At 44.3% G+C, this 14794-nt stretch overlaps 1 protein-coding gene across 8 annotated transcripts in view; it reads right to left on the bottom strand.

Annotated features, from left to right (window-relative positions):
• Arhgap21 (Rho GTPase activating protein 21) overlaps positions 1-14794 on the bottom strand; it is a 123513-nt gene that overhangs the window by 89498 nt on the left and 19221 nt on the right. For 3 of the 8 annotated variants that reach the window (XM_052156267.1, XM_052156275.1, XM_052156270.1), the window contains exon 1: positions 9277-9375. The exons of the other annotated variants lie outside the window; for them this stretch is intronic. In XM_052156267.1, the coding sequence (XP_052012227.1) occupies positions 9277-9360 (84 nt within the window). In that variant the 5' untranslated portion in view covers positions 9361-9375. Of the gene's footprint in view, positions 1-9276; positions 9376-14794 lie in introns of those variants that run through there. 8 annotated transcript variants of the gene reach the window in all.

The following is a 14794-nucleotide window of genomic DNA, read 5'->3' as shown; positions in this document are numbered from 1 at the left end:
TTTTATAATTGGGTCATGAAAAAGCTATAGTGAAATATCAAGAAAGTAATTTTAGCCAGGCAGTGGTGGTGCACTCCTTTAATCCCAGCACTTGGGAGGCAAAGGCAGGCAGATTTCTGAGTTCGAGGCCAGCCTGGTCTACAGAGTGAGTTCCAGGACAGCCAGGGCTATAACAGAGAAACCCAGTCTCAAACAACCAAAAAAAAAAAAAAAAATAAAAAAGAAAGTAATTTTAAACACATTTAAGCAATGTGGGAAAGCTAGATATTTAAGAAAACATTAATATATATAAATCTTTTTAAAAGCACTAAAGAATTTCAATAATTCCACAATACAACTGTCTAGCAATGTGATGTGCTTCTAGAAAAGTCATATAGAACAGATTGTTTAAAGAGATTACAAAGGGCCGGGCGGTAGTGGCACACACCTGTAATCCCAGCACTTGGGAGGCAGAGGCAGGCGGATTTCTGAGTTCAAGGCCAGCCTGGTGTACAGAGTGAGTTCCAGGACAGCCAGGGCTACACAGAGAAACCCTGTCTCAAAAACCAGATGGGTAATCCACACATCAAATGAGGTACAAGAAGAAAGGAGGAGTGGCCCCTGGTTCTGGAAAGACTCAGTGAAGCAGTATTCAGCAAAACCAGAACGGGGAAGTGGGAAGGGGTGGGTGGGTGGACAGGGGGAGAGAAAGGGGGCTTGAGGGACTTTCGGGGAGTGGGGGCCTAGAAAAGGGGAAATCATTTGAAATGTAAATAAATTATATCGAATAAAAAAAATAAAAAAAAACAATTAAAAAAAACAGATGGGAGAGGGAGAGGTTGATGGGGAGAGGGGAGAGGGGGGAGGGGGGAGGAGGGAGGGGGAGAGAAGGAAAGAGGGGGAGAAGGTTGGAAGGGGGAGGACAGGGGGGAGGAGAGAGGGAAAGGGGGACAGAGGGGGAGAGAGGGGTAGAAAGGGGGGACAGAGGAAGAGAAGGGGAGGGGGGGGAGGGAGGAAGGGAGGGAGGGAGGGAGGGAGGGAGGGAGGGAGGGAGAGAGAGAGAGAGAGAGAGAGAGAGAGAGAGAGAGAGAGAGAGAGAGAGAGAGAGAAAGAAATTACAAAAAAAAAATGCTTCCAAAACCCAGAAATAACCCAACAATGGTAAAGAAGCAAAGGTAGGAGGAATTGGAAACTCAGAAGCCATCCATCTACAAAGTGAACTACTGAGATCAAGCTCAGGGCTCTGGCGTGCCGGGCATGCACTGCAGCGTTCAGCAATGACCCAGTCCGTCACAGCTTTTAAGGTCGCATATTGTACAAGGAAGGTCTTCAGGCGTCTTAAAGCATCAAACTTAGGAAGATACAAACACAACAAAGTACACATTGAGAAGCTAAAAGAAACATGTGTCATCCACTGTAAACCGACAAGGACTGTCCACCATCCAGTTAAGACTGAACAAGGGTAGAGCCCAGGCTGGCATTCCTCCAGCTCACCTGCATCCCCAGCTAATCCTATTTTTTTGAAGTTGATTTTCATTCATGGGGGTGGGGGGGCAGAGCAAAACGCTGTGTGTGCCTCTTTTCTGGGAGGATATACTATTGATCTAGAATTCACAAATCAGGCAAGAACAGCTGGCCAATGAACCTCAGAGGTCTATCTGTCTGTCCCTGCCTCCACAGGACCAGGGTACAAGTGTGCACCACCATAACCATTTTCACATTGGTCCTGGGGAATCAAATTCAGGCCTTCATGCTTGTGACAGCTACTTTTCCAGGAGAGCCATATCTCCAGCTCTTGATGATGTTTAACAATGCCAAGTGGCACTTTGAATCTACTGTCTTGAAAACTTAAATAGTTATAGTTTATAAGTTTAGTCCTTATAAAATGCTGCAAAAAATACAAAACCTTATAATTTGTATTAACTTGTTTTGTTTACGTAAAAAGACTACCAAAAAGTAAAAATTAGGTAACATTATTCCAACTATGAGTTTTTAACACTGTATTCAAAGAAATTAGATAATTTATTTTCTTTATACAGTCCAGGCTGGCATGGACCTGATTTTCTTCTTGACTCAATCTCTTGAAAGTTGGAATCACAGGCATGCACCACCACACCTGGCTTTGACAAAATATTTTGACTGGTTACTATGATTTGTGGTGAGATGAACATAAACTTAACTCCATCTCATTCAGAAGAGTTAGCGCGGCAGACCTTACAGACGCTTGCGAGGTGGCCATGGGTGCCATGCTGTCTGGATCTGAAGGTTGTCCCCATCAGCCATAGCTGATGAGAGCGGCTTGCTTTGCCTGACCTGTGGGGTGCACCTGTGTTCTTTGTGGAAGTCTAGAATTTTGGTATATTCTAGGCAAAAGGTGACTGACTAGCTTGCAGTTAAAAAAAAAAAATCTCACCTCCGAGGAGTTTCTCCCATGCACTTTACACACGCCCCTAACAGACTGTTGCTAAAGCAATTAAGCACATCCTGTGTGACTTCACCACAGGAGGACTCTTGGAAGCCTGTGTGTGGTTTCCACTGACCTTTGCCCCAGCCTCCCTAGCCTTTCCTCTTTGCTGATTTGCTTTGTGTCTGTCCGTCCATCAGTCTGTCCTTCACTCTGATTATCTACCAGAGCTGAATACTACATTTTGGGATCTGTGAGCCTCCTCACAAGCCAAGGGATATGGGAGAGATTTCCAGCACATTCCCTAACTCTGTAAAGGCCTCTAATCAATCTCCCCACCTTCTGGCATTCCAGTGTGTGTGCAAACCCCTCCCTGGAGTGTGGGCTGCACCTAGTGATTAGCTCCTGAAGAATGGGATTCCATAGAAGTGATGGAATGCCACTTCCAAGGTTAGATTCCAAAACACTGCCACCATTGTCTCGTCCACAGGCTTTGCTTCTTCTCCCTTACATCTTCTTTATGAAACAGGCTGCCATGTGGAAAACTGAGCTCTCTCTAGAAAGAATCATGTGATTCCTGAAGATGTCTTCTACCCAGCAGCTGGCTTGAGAACTAAGGGGGTGAGGGGCTGAAGAGATGGTTCTCCCTGTTCTGGCCAAAATCCAGGGTTTGGTTCCTAGCACCCACATGACAGCTCACAGCCATCCATAACCCCAGTGCCAGGGACTCTGACAGACACCTTCTTCTGGCCTCTCTAGGCACCGGGCATTGCATGTGATTCACATACATGAATGCAGATGAACACACACATTAAAAATAAGTAAAATGAAATCACCACTTTTAACAAAGAAAAGAAAAAAATGACTAGGGCTTTCAGTTTCACAGCCTCTGCAGCTAAGGACAGGGAAGGGCCTGGGAGCAGAGCCTTCCCCGCCCAGGCAAACCAAGCACTAGGGCCCTAAAAACGCATGCTTCTATCTCTACCCCGCCAAGACACCGAGATTGTGATCGTTTTCCTAGTCACTGAGTTGGAGTTAAGCAATAAGAAACATTGTACCACACAACCAACCAAGCTCACATAGCATCTATGAGACCATGACAGGGATCAGCAGACAGCAGAGGCAGTGAACGCTAAAAGATGAAATGAGCCCTAGACCACCCCAGTTTGCAGCACACACAGTCTGTAAGACCTGGGCACGGAGAACAGGAATACAGGCAGGAAAGAATAAGTTCACAGGGCAGATGAGGAAGTAACAGACCAGAAAGCCACATAGATGCTCAGGGCCAACAAGCCAGGGTTAGTCTGCCTAAAGAAAGACCCTCTTAAAAGGATGGTGGCTAGTCCCTCGAGAGCACACAGGACTAGGAACAGAAGAGAGGGGAAATCCACTAAGTCATGGTATGCCAAGTGAAATACTCAAGCACTGCCAACTAATGCAGTATCCACTATGGACTAGAAGTGATCTGCATCACTATGCAGGCTAGAAACAAGGCCAAGAAGAAAGTGGAAGGGGCTTTTATTTCCCAAGAACTATAGATCCTTGCCAATCCCCACTAGTTTATGAGAAGTTAGCTGTGGAGTAGCTGTGGGGATAGGAGTAGGAGAGGGAAAGAGGCTCACATACACCACTGGTCAAAATGAGACTTCATATTAAACAGAGGTGTCAGAATTATTACAGACGACCATGATGAAAGGATCTAAAGGCTCAGGAACTGAACATCCAGGACTAAGTCAATGTATCACAAAAGAAAACAAGGGCTAACAGAATCAGCAGAGGGGTCAGAGGAAGCTTCATTACCAATGTAGCACCAGTCTGCCAAGATGCTAAGAGCGCTCTCTTTCTCTTCAGGACAGCAAGCATTAAGAATGAAGATACAGCCTTGTGATAGAGCAACAGGGGTGGCGTGATCACAGAAAACAACAGGAACCCAATCTGAACGGTTCCAAAGGCCTGAGCCAGAAATGATAGAAAAGGGTAATAAAGCACTTTGTTCCTGAATGACCCAACCTTAGCTGACACCTGCTCCAAAGAGTGAAGGAAATGTCACAGGAGAGGCAAAGCTCAGTAAGCTAAAGGAAACTGTTGTGAGGAGGTGCTGCAGGCCCAATGATGGGTGGGTGGACGAACTGTAAAGTGGTCTGTGCTGGAAGAGAAAGGAACGGATGTGTGCAGAGAGGTAGATAGAAGAGTGACCGGCTGTCAGGTGTCCCGCAGGAGTCGGCCTTTCTCCTCCTGTTCTGATTACTGGTTTCGTCCGCTGCTCTGAACGTGCTACCTCTTAAGCATTCTGAATGCACCTTGATGGCTCCTGTCTCAAAGCCTGGGGAGTTACTGAGCCCAATTTTCTTCAACTAAGAGAAAATACAGTATACAACAAGCATGTACTACAACTGGACAGAAATATTCTCAGGCCTTCAGCCGATAAGGTTATATAGGTGCTGCATTTGCTGCGTTTGCCTAACTGCGGGAAAATCAAGCCCTTCACTCTTAAATGCACCAAGTGAAGTTCATTCCATTCGAAGAACTTCCCACCCATTTTCTCAAAGCCATTAGGAAGCTGCCTCATCAACCATCACTTACCCATCAACCACAGTACAAAGCAATTAAGACTTCATGTCTCAAACATCCAGTATGTAAAGTGCATTTTATTTTGTTAGAATTTAGAAGCCCTGGAAGGGACCAGTTAGGGTACCAGGCAGGCCGGGCTGCGGTCCCCACTCACTCGCTCGGCTGAGCCTGATGCTCAGTGCACCTGCATCGCCCCAGCTGTGGGAACCTGGGCGACGGACTAAACCTACCACTGCCTCAGGTTCCTCGTGTGCAAAACCAGGAATGTGACAGTCACACCATCACCATGGAGCTATCAGAAGTACTAAATAATAAATAGTTAAAATGCCTAGGATCTATTTTTAATCACTCTAAAAATACTGAACTAAAATTCCTTGTGGCCTCTTTCATCATTGTGCAGGCTTCTGATGGTGGAGTGAATCTTAGAGCTAATGGTGGATGGGTGCTTCTTCCTTCTCCTCCTCCTGAGACCAGTAGTCCTAAGAGCTTCAGTCCTCAGGCTTGAGGCCAGCGGTTCCCAAGCATGGCTGGTTATACACAGCTGCTCAGTTTGGTCTCAACAATGATGAAGAGACCTCTGTTCTTCCATCCCCATGTCCCTGGAAAGTCCGACCTGTGTTCCTACTGTCTCTGCCCTCTGGCCGGCCTTCCCATGCTACTTCCAACTGATGCCACCTACTCCTCTCCTTAACAGAGACGTGTGTACAAGTGAGCAACAAAGAGAGTGCACAGGCAGAAGGCTCCAGAAGCACACCCGAGAGCTAGACCCAACCTGTCCCGGGGGCCAGGCTAAGGAGTAGAGCCCATTACAGCACTGTGCCCACTATGAAACAAAACCTTTGGGATTTTTGCCTGAAGTCCCTCTGAGACTCCCCAGCTGATTAAAACAGTAAGAATTAAACACCTTCTGTATTACTGAAATATAAAACATAAAACTGAATGGTTACTGGTTTTCTTGGAAAAGAGTATTACTCACAAGCACACATAGATGCATACAACTTGTATACGCACGCACACCTGAAAATATACAAAGAAGCAATTTAAATGTCCAACAAATGTAATTAAAATTATGGATTTTTCTTGCTAGACTATGAGAAGCAAAGCCCTGGGGACTAGAGAGAGGGCCCAGCAGTTAAGAGTTCTTGGTGACCTTGCAGGGGACCTAAATATGGTTCCCAGCACCTACACAGGGCAGCACACAACCACATTTAACTCCTGCTCCAGAGAAATCCCACATCCTCTCTTGGCTTCCATGAGTACCTACACTCAATGTTTTTCACACACATACACACACACACATACACACACACACACAAATTAAAAGTATAAATCTGTTTTAATGGAGCCTTAAAAATTGGAGGGAAGTTCATAATATGACTACAATTTTTAAAGGCAATGAACTGCTCAAAAGCACTTAAAAACATTGGCCATATACATAGGACAATAGGAGTGATAGCTGAAGGACCAAAATGTATAAATCAATTTTAACTTATATTTCCAATGTTTTACAAGTGACCATTCAACTTACATACAATTTAATTTTTTTATTTCTTTTTTGTTTGTTTGTTTGTTTGTATTTTGGGATTTGGTTTTTTCGAGACAGGGTTTCTCTGTATAGCCCTGGCTGTCCTGGTACTCAGTCTGTAAACCAGGCTGGCCTCAAACTCAGAAATCCACCTGCCTCTGCCTTCCAGAGTGCTGGGATTACAGGCGTGCGCCACCACCGCCGGGCAATTTTTTTTTTTATTTCTAACATGACTCATATGTTACCTTTTGGCACCCTGTATCAAGCTAAAATACATCAACAATAAGCACGTATCAACTATAACTCCGTGCCAGGCACTGTGCGCAATGCTGAACCAAGCTCCCTTGCTTGAACCTTCACAGCAATCCCTGATGTCCACGCTAAGGGAGGTAAGTGAGCGAAGGTGGCAGCCTGTGGGCATCACAGAGCCAGGTCACCTCTGCTGTCAGCGGCTTGGGACACGGATGCATTCCACTCCACTATCCTGCCTCCCTACAGCAGAGATGTTCAGCAACTAACAGGATCTAGATCAGAATTCTCAGTGTGCCACAGTGGCCAGCAGTCTGTCCTGCCCTGTGGTGGCACTTCCTGATCCCCAGCATACCATTCCCTTGTCTCCAGTTTGTTTCCCTCTTTTCTCGTCCAGCATTTCATTCACTCAGTTTCTTCCCCGTCCTCCACACTTATCAATACCACATGCTTTTATGCTACAATATTCTTGGGTGCAGGTTAGCTTCAATGGTGAAGTCAAGGTAGCCAAGAGCTATCCTAAGTCTACTATAAATCAGAAGATGTACACAGGAAGCCTAGAGCCACATCTGCCCACCAGATGTGTCTGCTCCATATTCTACTGTTTTTGGTAATCTTTTAATAAACTATTAATGTTTAAAATATAAGACAAGTTCACATGCAAATCTAAAATTTTAGTTTTTAAAAAATAAAGTATCTTGACGGGCTGGAGAGAAGACTCAGAAATTAAGAGCACTTGTTGCTGGGTTCAGTTCCCAGCACCAACACAGTGGCTCACAACCATCCATGACTCCAGTTCCAGGGGACCCAATCCCCTCTTCTGATCTGGGCCAGCACCAGCTATGCATATTATATACATAAACATACACAGGCAGTATCTGTCAACACCAGGTCCAGCACAGGAGTGCTCTCCTAGAGCTTGCTCTCCTGTTGAAGACAGTCTCTAATTCCTGCCTGCCTCTATGCAAGTCAAGGTCGCTTAACATTTTCATCTCAGGCTGGCCTTGGCTCCTGATCCTCCTGCCTCTGCATCCAAGCGCTGGGATTACAAATGTGTGCCATCACAACCAACCAGTCTCCTTTCAGACTTCAATTGCCTGGCCTCAGAGGTACTACATCTGTGACTTCCATTAAATATATTTAAGTAATGGCATCAATATCACTGAAGATGGTGTGCTGTTGCCATTTTTACTTAGACTATATTCTGTAAGAGATGCTACTAGCTAATGGCCTACTGTCAGATCAAAACCACGGGGAAGGCAACACTTGCAATACTCAGGCCAAAGCACACACAAGGCACTCAGTATCAGCAGCTGCACCAACCCATCCCAAAGCATCTAAGGCACAGTTAACACCCCTCTGGGGTTCAGACCTCAAACAAGAACGTTTCCTGGTAAGACTAGGGTGCTCCGTGATAGCTACAAAGCTTGTATAGATAACACACAGGGCTCAAGTTTCAGCTTGGCTGGGCTCCTGATATCATGAATTTTAAATGTTAAGATAATTGCAGTATCTATCTTCTTTTAGTCTTTGAGTAGCCACATAAAACCCATATTTTTATGGTAATGTAAATCCATTAGGGAGAGTAATAGAAAATGCAATAAGGAATCTATCTTAACCTGGAAGAAACAGACACTAAATGACCTTCTCTATCTATAATTTCTCTGGTCTACTGTCCATGCTAAACTATGAAATTATTTTCTAGACCAAAAAAAAAAAAAAAAAAAAAAAAAAAAAGGACATACAGAAAAGAACTGAGATGTGAAGATCATGCTTGGAACTAATGTCAAGTCTTTCCATCTAGGAAGTTTGTGTCTGGCCTGTGCAAGAATTGAGACAAGGCTGGGGCGTGGCTGGGCTTTCTGTGTTAGAAAAGCCAAGCCATTAGGCTGAGCGTGTACAACATGATTTACGACTTACTGAAGAGGTCTCTACCTGATAACAGCGCGGATGGGGTTGCGCAGAGAAAGGCTTGTTTGCTAGAGAGCACTCGAAAACAGACAGCTATTCTAAAAATTATGCCCAGCAAGTTGTCTGTACTATAAAACAAATAGTTTTCATAAAAGCCTGGCTCGTAACATGAAAAGTTCAGAAAGGAACTTCATTCAGTACCACCATGAAAGAAATCCAGAACCATATTTTATTGAAAATAAAAAGCTTGCTTAAAGGCAGCTCCTTGCTATCTTATTAACACAATCTTAAGCCCCTTGGAAAAGCTGTGAACTGGCCTTCTTTTACAGATGCACTGTCTTCTCACTTGTTCGTTTTTAAATTAAGTAATTCAGTCCCACTCCCATCCCCCACAGCCTAATGATCCACAAACAGCACTGGCTGTGCTACTTCAGCTAACTGCAGCCTTTCGGAGTTAGTAACTCAGATCATCAGATTTACCATATGCTATTAAAATAAAAAAAAAAAAACTAATGAGCCCAAAAGTAACAAAAGATGATTGTAACAAAAGGCAATGTTCTCATATCAAGCATTTTCTCTGCCCTACAGTTACAGCAGTCTCAAATTAAAAGGAAAACTAGGTATCCATCAGACAAACCTGGCCATTCCATGCACAGTAGAGATTGCAGAGTAAATTCCAATTGTGGTTGATCATGCAGTCCAGCAGCCTGAACTGGGCCATGTCTGCCTAGAGCGCAGTCTTCATCCTCTGACTCAGCTCTTGTCAGCCAGCAGCACTCCCTCTGCAGTCAAGTGCTCACACAGGCTCTTCCCCTCCCTTTCCTGTCTGAGCAGCGTCAGAGCCTAGCGGCCAGGCTGCATCACCCTCCAAACGCTAGGATACTGTTACACCATGCAGTGGATACATCAGGCAGTGGATACACCACGCAGTGGAGCCTGTGGCACAGCAGTCTGAAGTCTGTATTTACCATCCCTTTGGTTGTTGAACGATTGTTTTCTTCTTCTTTGGGGGAAATTATGAGCTGTCATTTACTTAGTCAATAAAAGCACAGCTTAGGAAAGTGGTACAATAAACTAACCATACTATCTACATCCTACAGCAAAACAATTCCAACACAGGAATTGATGTCTTTACTACATCTAAAGCAGGCCAGAGTTCCCATCCTTCTTACTCTCTCAAAAGCACCTCAACTGCTAACACCCTTCCACCCCTCACCCTAGGTGTAGCACATCTCCACTTTGTAATAGTTCAGTAACTCCTTGACTAGTAAGAGGCCAGGAAGGAGGTGAAAAAAGTGTGGGGCCTCAATGGCTGCCTGCTAGAAGTGCAACAAGGAGCAGTTTAACCTTTGAACTCCAACTCACTCATTTGTAAAATGGGTAGCACCTGCACGGGTCTTTTAGCATGAACAAGTATATCAAGATTAAAACAGAACACCCAATCATTCTTATTAATATTTCCACGACTGGCTTCCCTTTCGTTCCAAGTTAGAGCTCTCTCCTTGACCCACTTTCTCCTTCCTTGGGCTCTCCTAGATGACATCACCGTCCAGGCCCATGACTGTGAATTACTCCCTGCTCTCTCCAACGCCACCCTTTCTCCCAAGCTTCAATTTGCATGACTGAAGCCTTGCTAAGCACGCACCTAGATGCCTACATTACACATTACTCCCCCAACAGGGCTTCATTATCTTCCCTCCCCCAACCTCCCAGCCCCAATAATCTCCTCATCTACATAACGACAGCACACTTCAAGCCCTTGGTTACAGAAGGCAGCCTCCTGAGCCCCTTCTCTCTACCCAGCTACCAAGTCTGACATCTCTAAAATACAGTCCCTTTCCTACTCCTAATGTGGCCTCCTCCTAAATGAGACTCCCATTGGCTTCTCCCAGCTTGGTGTCTTCTCCATTCTGCCACTCCTCTGCAATCTTGCTCCACAGGAGGAACAAAAGAGTCTTTTAAACCAGTGACTCATACAGGCCACGTCACTTCCTTTGTTGCTTTCTGTCAGGACACCATTTCTCAAAGTATGTTCCCACTTGTTCTATAGGGCATGGGATGGAAGCTAGAACAATCGCCATTTGGTCAAATACGCTTGCTTCCAAACCACACCAACTCAGAAATAAGATGACAAAACTCAAAAGAAGAAAAAGAAACAAACTCAGAGGTCATCACTCAGCTAGGGGAGGTACCAGAGAATGCAGTGAACTGAAAACACAGAAGTTCCGAGGGGCATCCAACACAGTCCCTTAAGAAACCCAAAGATACGTACAAGGAATTAATTCATTGTGCTTTCCTGAGATAAACCATCTGAGATGGAAAGGGACGGTGACACTGAAGCCACTGTGGTGACTGTAATGAGCAAGGTCACCATAGCTCTTGGGTGTGAGCCTTAGTGCGCTCTGCCACTTGAGGAGACTGTGAAGGCTGTGAGGAGGACTCTGGCTAGAAGAATACACGCTGTGAGAGTCTGTACCCTGCTCCACTTTCAGTCTGCTTTCTGCTTGGTGTTGTAAGTGAGAGACAAAACCCCTCAGCTTCTGTTCTGGCTGCTCCACACTTCTGCCAGCATCATCAACTCCCTGCCAGGGACTATAAACAGAAATACATTCTTTCTTTCCTATGGCAACTTTGTTTTGTTTTTTGTTTTCTTTCACACATACATACATGAAGACAGAGTTACTCTGTATAGTCCTGGCTGTCCAGTACAGAGTGGAACTCACTTTGTACAACAGGCTGGCCTTGCCGGGTAGTGGTGGTGGTGGCAATGGCCCATGCCTTTAATCCCAGCACTTGGGAAGCAGAGGCAGGTGGATTTCTGAGTTGGAGGCCAGCTAGGGCTACACAGAGAAACCCTGTCTCGTAGAGATCACCCTACCTCTGCCTCCTGAGTGCCACCGTCTTCCACCAGCGCCCAGCCCATAAGTCAACTTTGATCATAGTGTTTTACCACAGCAATGAAAAGTAACCAAAGTCACCTTTAGGAACTGAGGCAGAAAGACCAAAGAACATATGTAAATAAAGTTACCTGGCCATCTGACTTTTCTACAACAAACCTTTATGCCAATCTGCAGCATCAGATTTAAGGTAGATTCCGGGAAGAAAACGAGTCCAGGAAACTCAGCAGGCTTGTTGACACTTTCATTGTAATACCCACAGACAAACTCGTGAGAACTACAGGAATTTTGGGTTCTAAGACAGAAACTACCAGAAAACAAACTCTGGCCGATCAAGATGACTAAAGCAAACAGGTGTGCTGACTCACGTCTAAGGGCAGGGCATGACCCCCAAGCTGGCCTGGGCCACAGAGTAAACCACAGGCCAGTGTTGGCTACAAAGAAGGACCCTGTGTCGACCAAAACACTAAAGCAGCCAGGGTGTGGGGAACAAGCGAGCACGGACGCTTAGGTATTTTAGAAATCAACACTAAAAGAACATCAGGGAAGAAAGTGGTGCTGTGTGTGGTTCCTGACAGTTTGACAGAGCAGATTCAGTACATCGAAGAGAACAGGAGGGTGAGAGAAAGAGTAAGAACTTTGAGTCTTCTCGGTAATTACATTCATTAGGCACTACAGTTATGTTTTGTTTTTTCCTAGATTATTGTGTAAGTTGTTTGGGATAAAATTAAATCCCTGAGGATCAAGAGAAACAGAATGTAATACCAAAGATATTAAACAAAAACTAACTCTGCCAGGTGTGTTGCTGCATGCCTTTAACCCCAGCACACACGACACAGAGGCAGGAGGATCTCTGTGAGTAGGGAGACCAACCTGGTCTACAGTGTTACAAGACAGTCAGAGCTACATAGAGAGACCCTTTGCAGAAAACAATACCACCCTCCAAACCCTGAATTTGAAAGGAAATAGTGTTACTCAAAGAATATTATTATCTTTTAAAAAAAAAAAATATATATATAGCAAATGGGACTATAACTTCATAACAATACTATAGCAATAGCAATATCATTACCACTGTCTGAGTTTAGACAATTATACAGGGTTATAGGACATTTTTGGGGATCCTGAGTGAAGGATATGACAGACCTCTCAGGACAATTCTGCAGTTTTCTGAGGGTGTGTTTGTATGAAAAGCCTCAAAGACAACACATTAGGAATGAACATCTCTAACAGGGAAGTGAGGTCTTGAAATACTGTGTCCACTAAAGGACACCAGGATGTCTTGAAACAATGGTTGATTCCAGATCCTGGGCTGTAATAGCACAGAAAACTGAACTAGAAAAATAATACCAGAAAATAAGAAAAACATCGATGCTGATCAGGGTTGTGTCTAACAGACTTAAGAGGAAACTAAAAAAAGAAAAATACAATAAGCTTTGAAAGACATATGTGCTTAGATCTATCAGTTAAAGACAGATCAATTGGAAGATGATACCACACACTCACAGTATTGCTAAGGTAATCAATACTTTAAAAAAAAAAAGGAAAACAAAAGAAAAGTCATAAAGTATCATGTGACTACTAGATAGGTTTCCTAAAACATCAGTCAATGTGTATCTATAATTACGTATTGACTATCTTAAATTCCAAACAGACCTGAAGTGAAACTACTTTTTAACACATTGGTAGTAAAACCTGACCAGAACTGGCCAGAGGCTCTAAGTCTGTGTTTATCCCAGGAAGAGCAAATACTCACACAGGCCACAGACACAGGCCACAGACAGAGTGTGCAGCAGCGTCTACCACTTCTATGAAACTCTGAAACAGCTAAGGGTCTAGGTAAGGGGTCCCAGCCTGTCCAGACAATACTAAAACAACTAAATGGCAGCAGGAGTCTGAGGGAGAGAAAGCAGAAAGGCAAAAGGCAGAGAAAGCCACAATGGAAGCACGGCCATCCACCTTGGGACTGGGAAAATATTTTCTACTTGGGGTCAGTGAGGTGAGAGAAAGCAGTGGAATCCCAAGGTGGGCTTGAATAAAGTGTGGGGTTTATGTACATGACAGGACATTAGAGAGGAACAGCACAATGAACATGAACAGACACGATGGATCTCAGCTATGTCAGAGTTCAAGGAGCTACAGCGAGGCTACACCAGGCACAGACAGTGGAGAGGTCTAAGGACCTTTAATCCTGAGGAGGTTATTTTGAAACATTGTTACCAATTTCCCACACTAATGAAATGAGGAACATAAAACAGCTATACATCACATGACCTTGGCCAAGTTAGCTAAGCCCACTGACCCCCAGTTTATGCATCCTGAAAACGCATACAGTCATACTGAGAGGTGTGAGGGTTAAATGCTGAGTGTTGAGATACTCAGTGAGTGCTAATGCTCTTTCTTTAGCACTATAAAATGATCTAAAATGCTCTCTGTCTGGCGGCGAATTTCTAGGAAACAGATATTACAAAGAACTAACCAGTTCTGAGACTAAACAAACACTATAGCTAACAAATGTCGACAGCATAAATGCCTACCGTACAGTAGGAAGGAGATATTAAACAGTTGTGAAATACTCAAAACTGGAAAAAGATGCAATCACATACTACATGCTAGAAGGCAGGCCAACTATGACTTTTTTTTATAAATGTATACATTTATAAAAAAAAGTCATAAGCTATATGGCCATGTAACAGCCCACATGCCCATATCGACCTTTGCCAAGACTTAACTCGTTAGGGGCTGGAAGGACAGCTTACTCTTCCAGAAGACTTGAGTTTATGCACCCATAGTGGATAGCTCACAAGGGTCTGTAACTCCAGCTCCAGAGGATCAACCACCCTCAACACCAGCACACAGGTGACATACACTCAGAGACACACAATACACATAATTTTTTAAAAGTTCTTAGCAGAATTAGATTCTGTTATCATAATCTGTATCTTTACCTACAGACAAAACAATCTAATAACGCAACCCGCTAAGAGTTTAAATAGCGCTGGGCAGTGGTGGCCCATGTCTTTAATCCCAGCACTTGGGAGGCAGAGGCAGGCGGATTTTTTAGTTTGAGGTTGGCCTGGTCTACAGAGTGAGTTCCAGGACAGCCAGGGCTATACAGAGAAACCCTGTCTTGAAAACAAACAAACAAACAAAGAAACAAAAAAAGAGTTTAAGCAGCTTGGCAGGCAAACTTCTAAAACTGCATAACTAATCAGGTAGAAATAAAAGCAAGAGAACCACCCAGCCACCCACAAGTCC

The sequence above is a fragment of the Apodemus sylvaticus genome, chromosome 14, assembly GCF_947179515.1.
Source record: "Apodemus sylvaticus chromosome 14, mApoSyl1.1, whole genome shotgun sequence".
NCBI classification, from domain to species: Eukaryota; Metazoa; Chordata; class Mammalia; order Rodentia; family Muridae; genus Apodemus; species Apodemus sylvaticus.
Note: the sequence above shows the minus strand (reverse complement) of the source record. Positions and strands in the feature narration are given on the sequence as shown.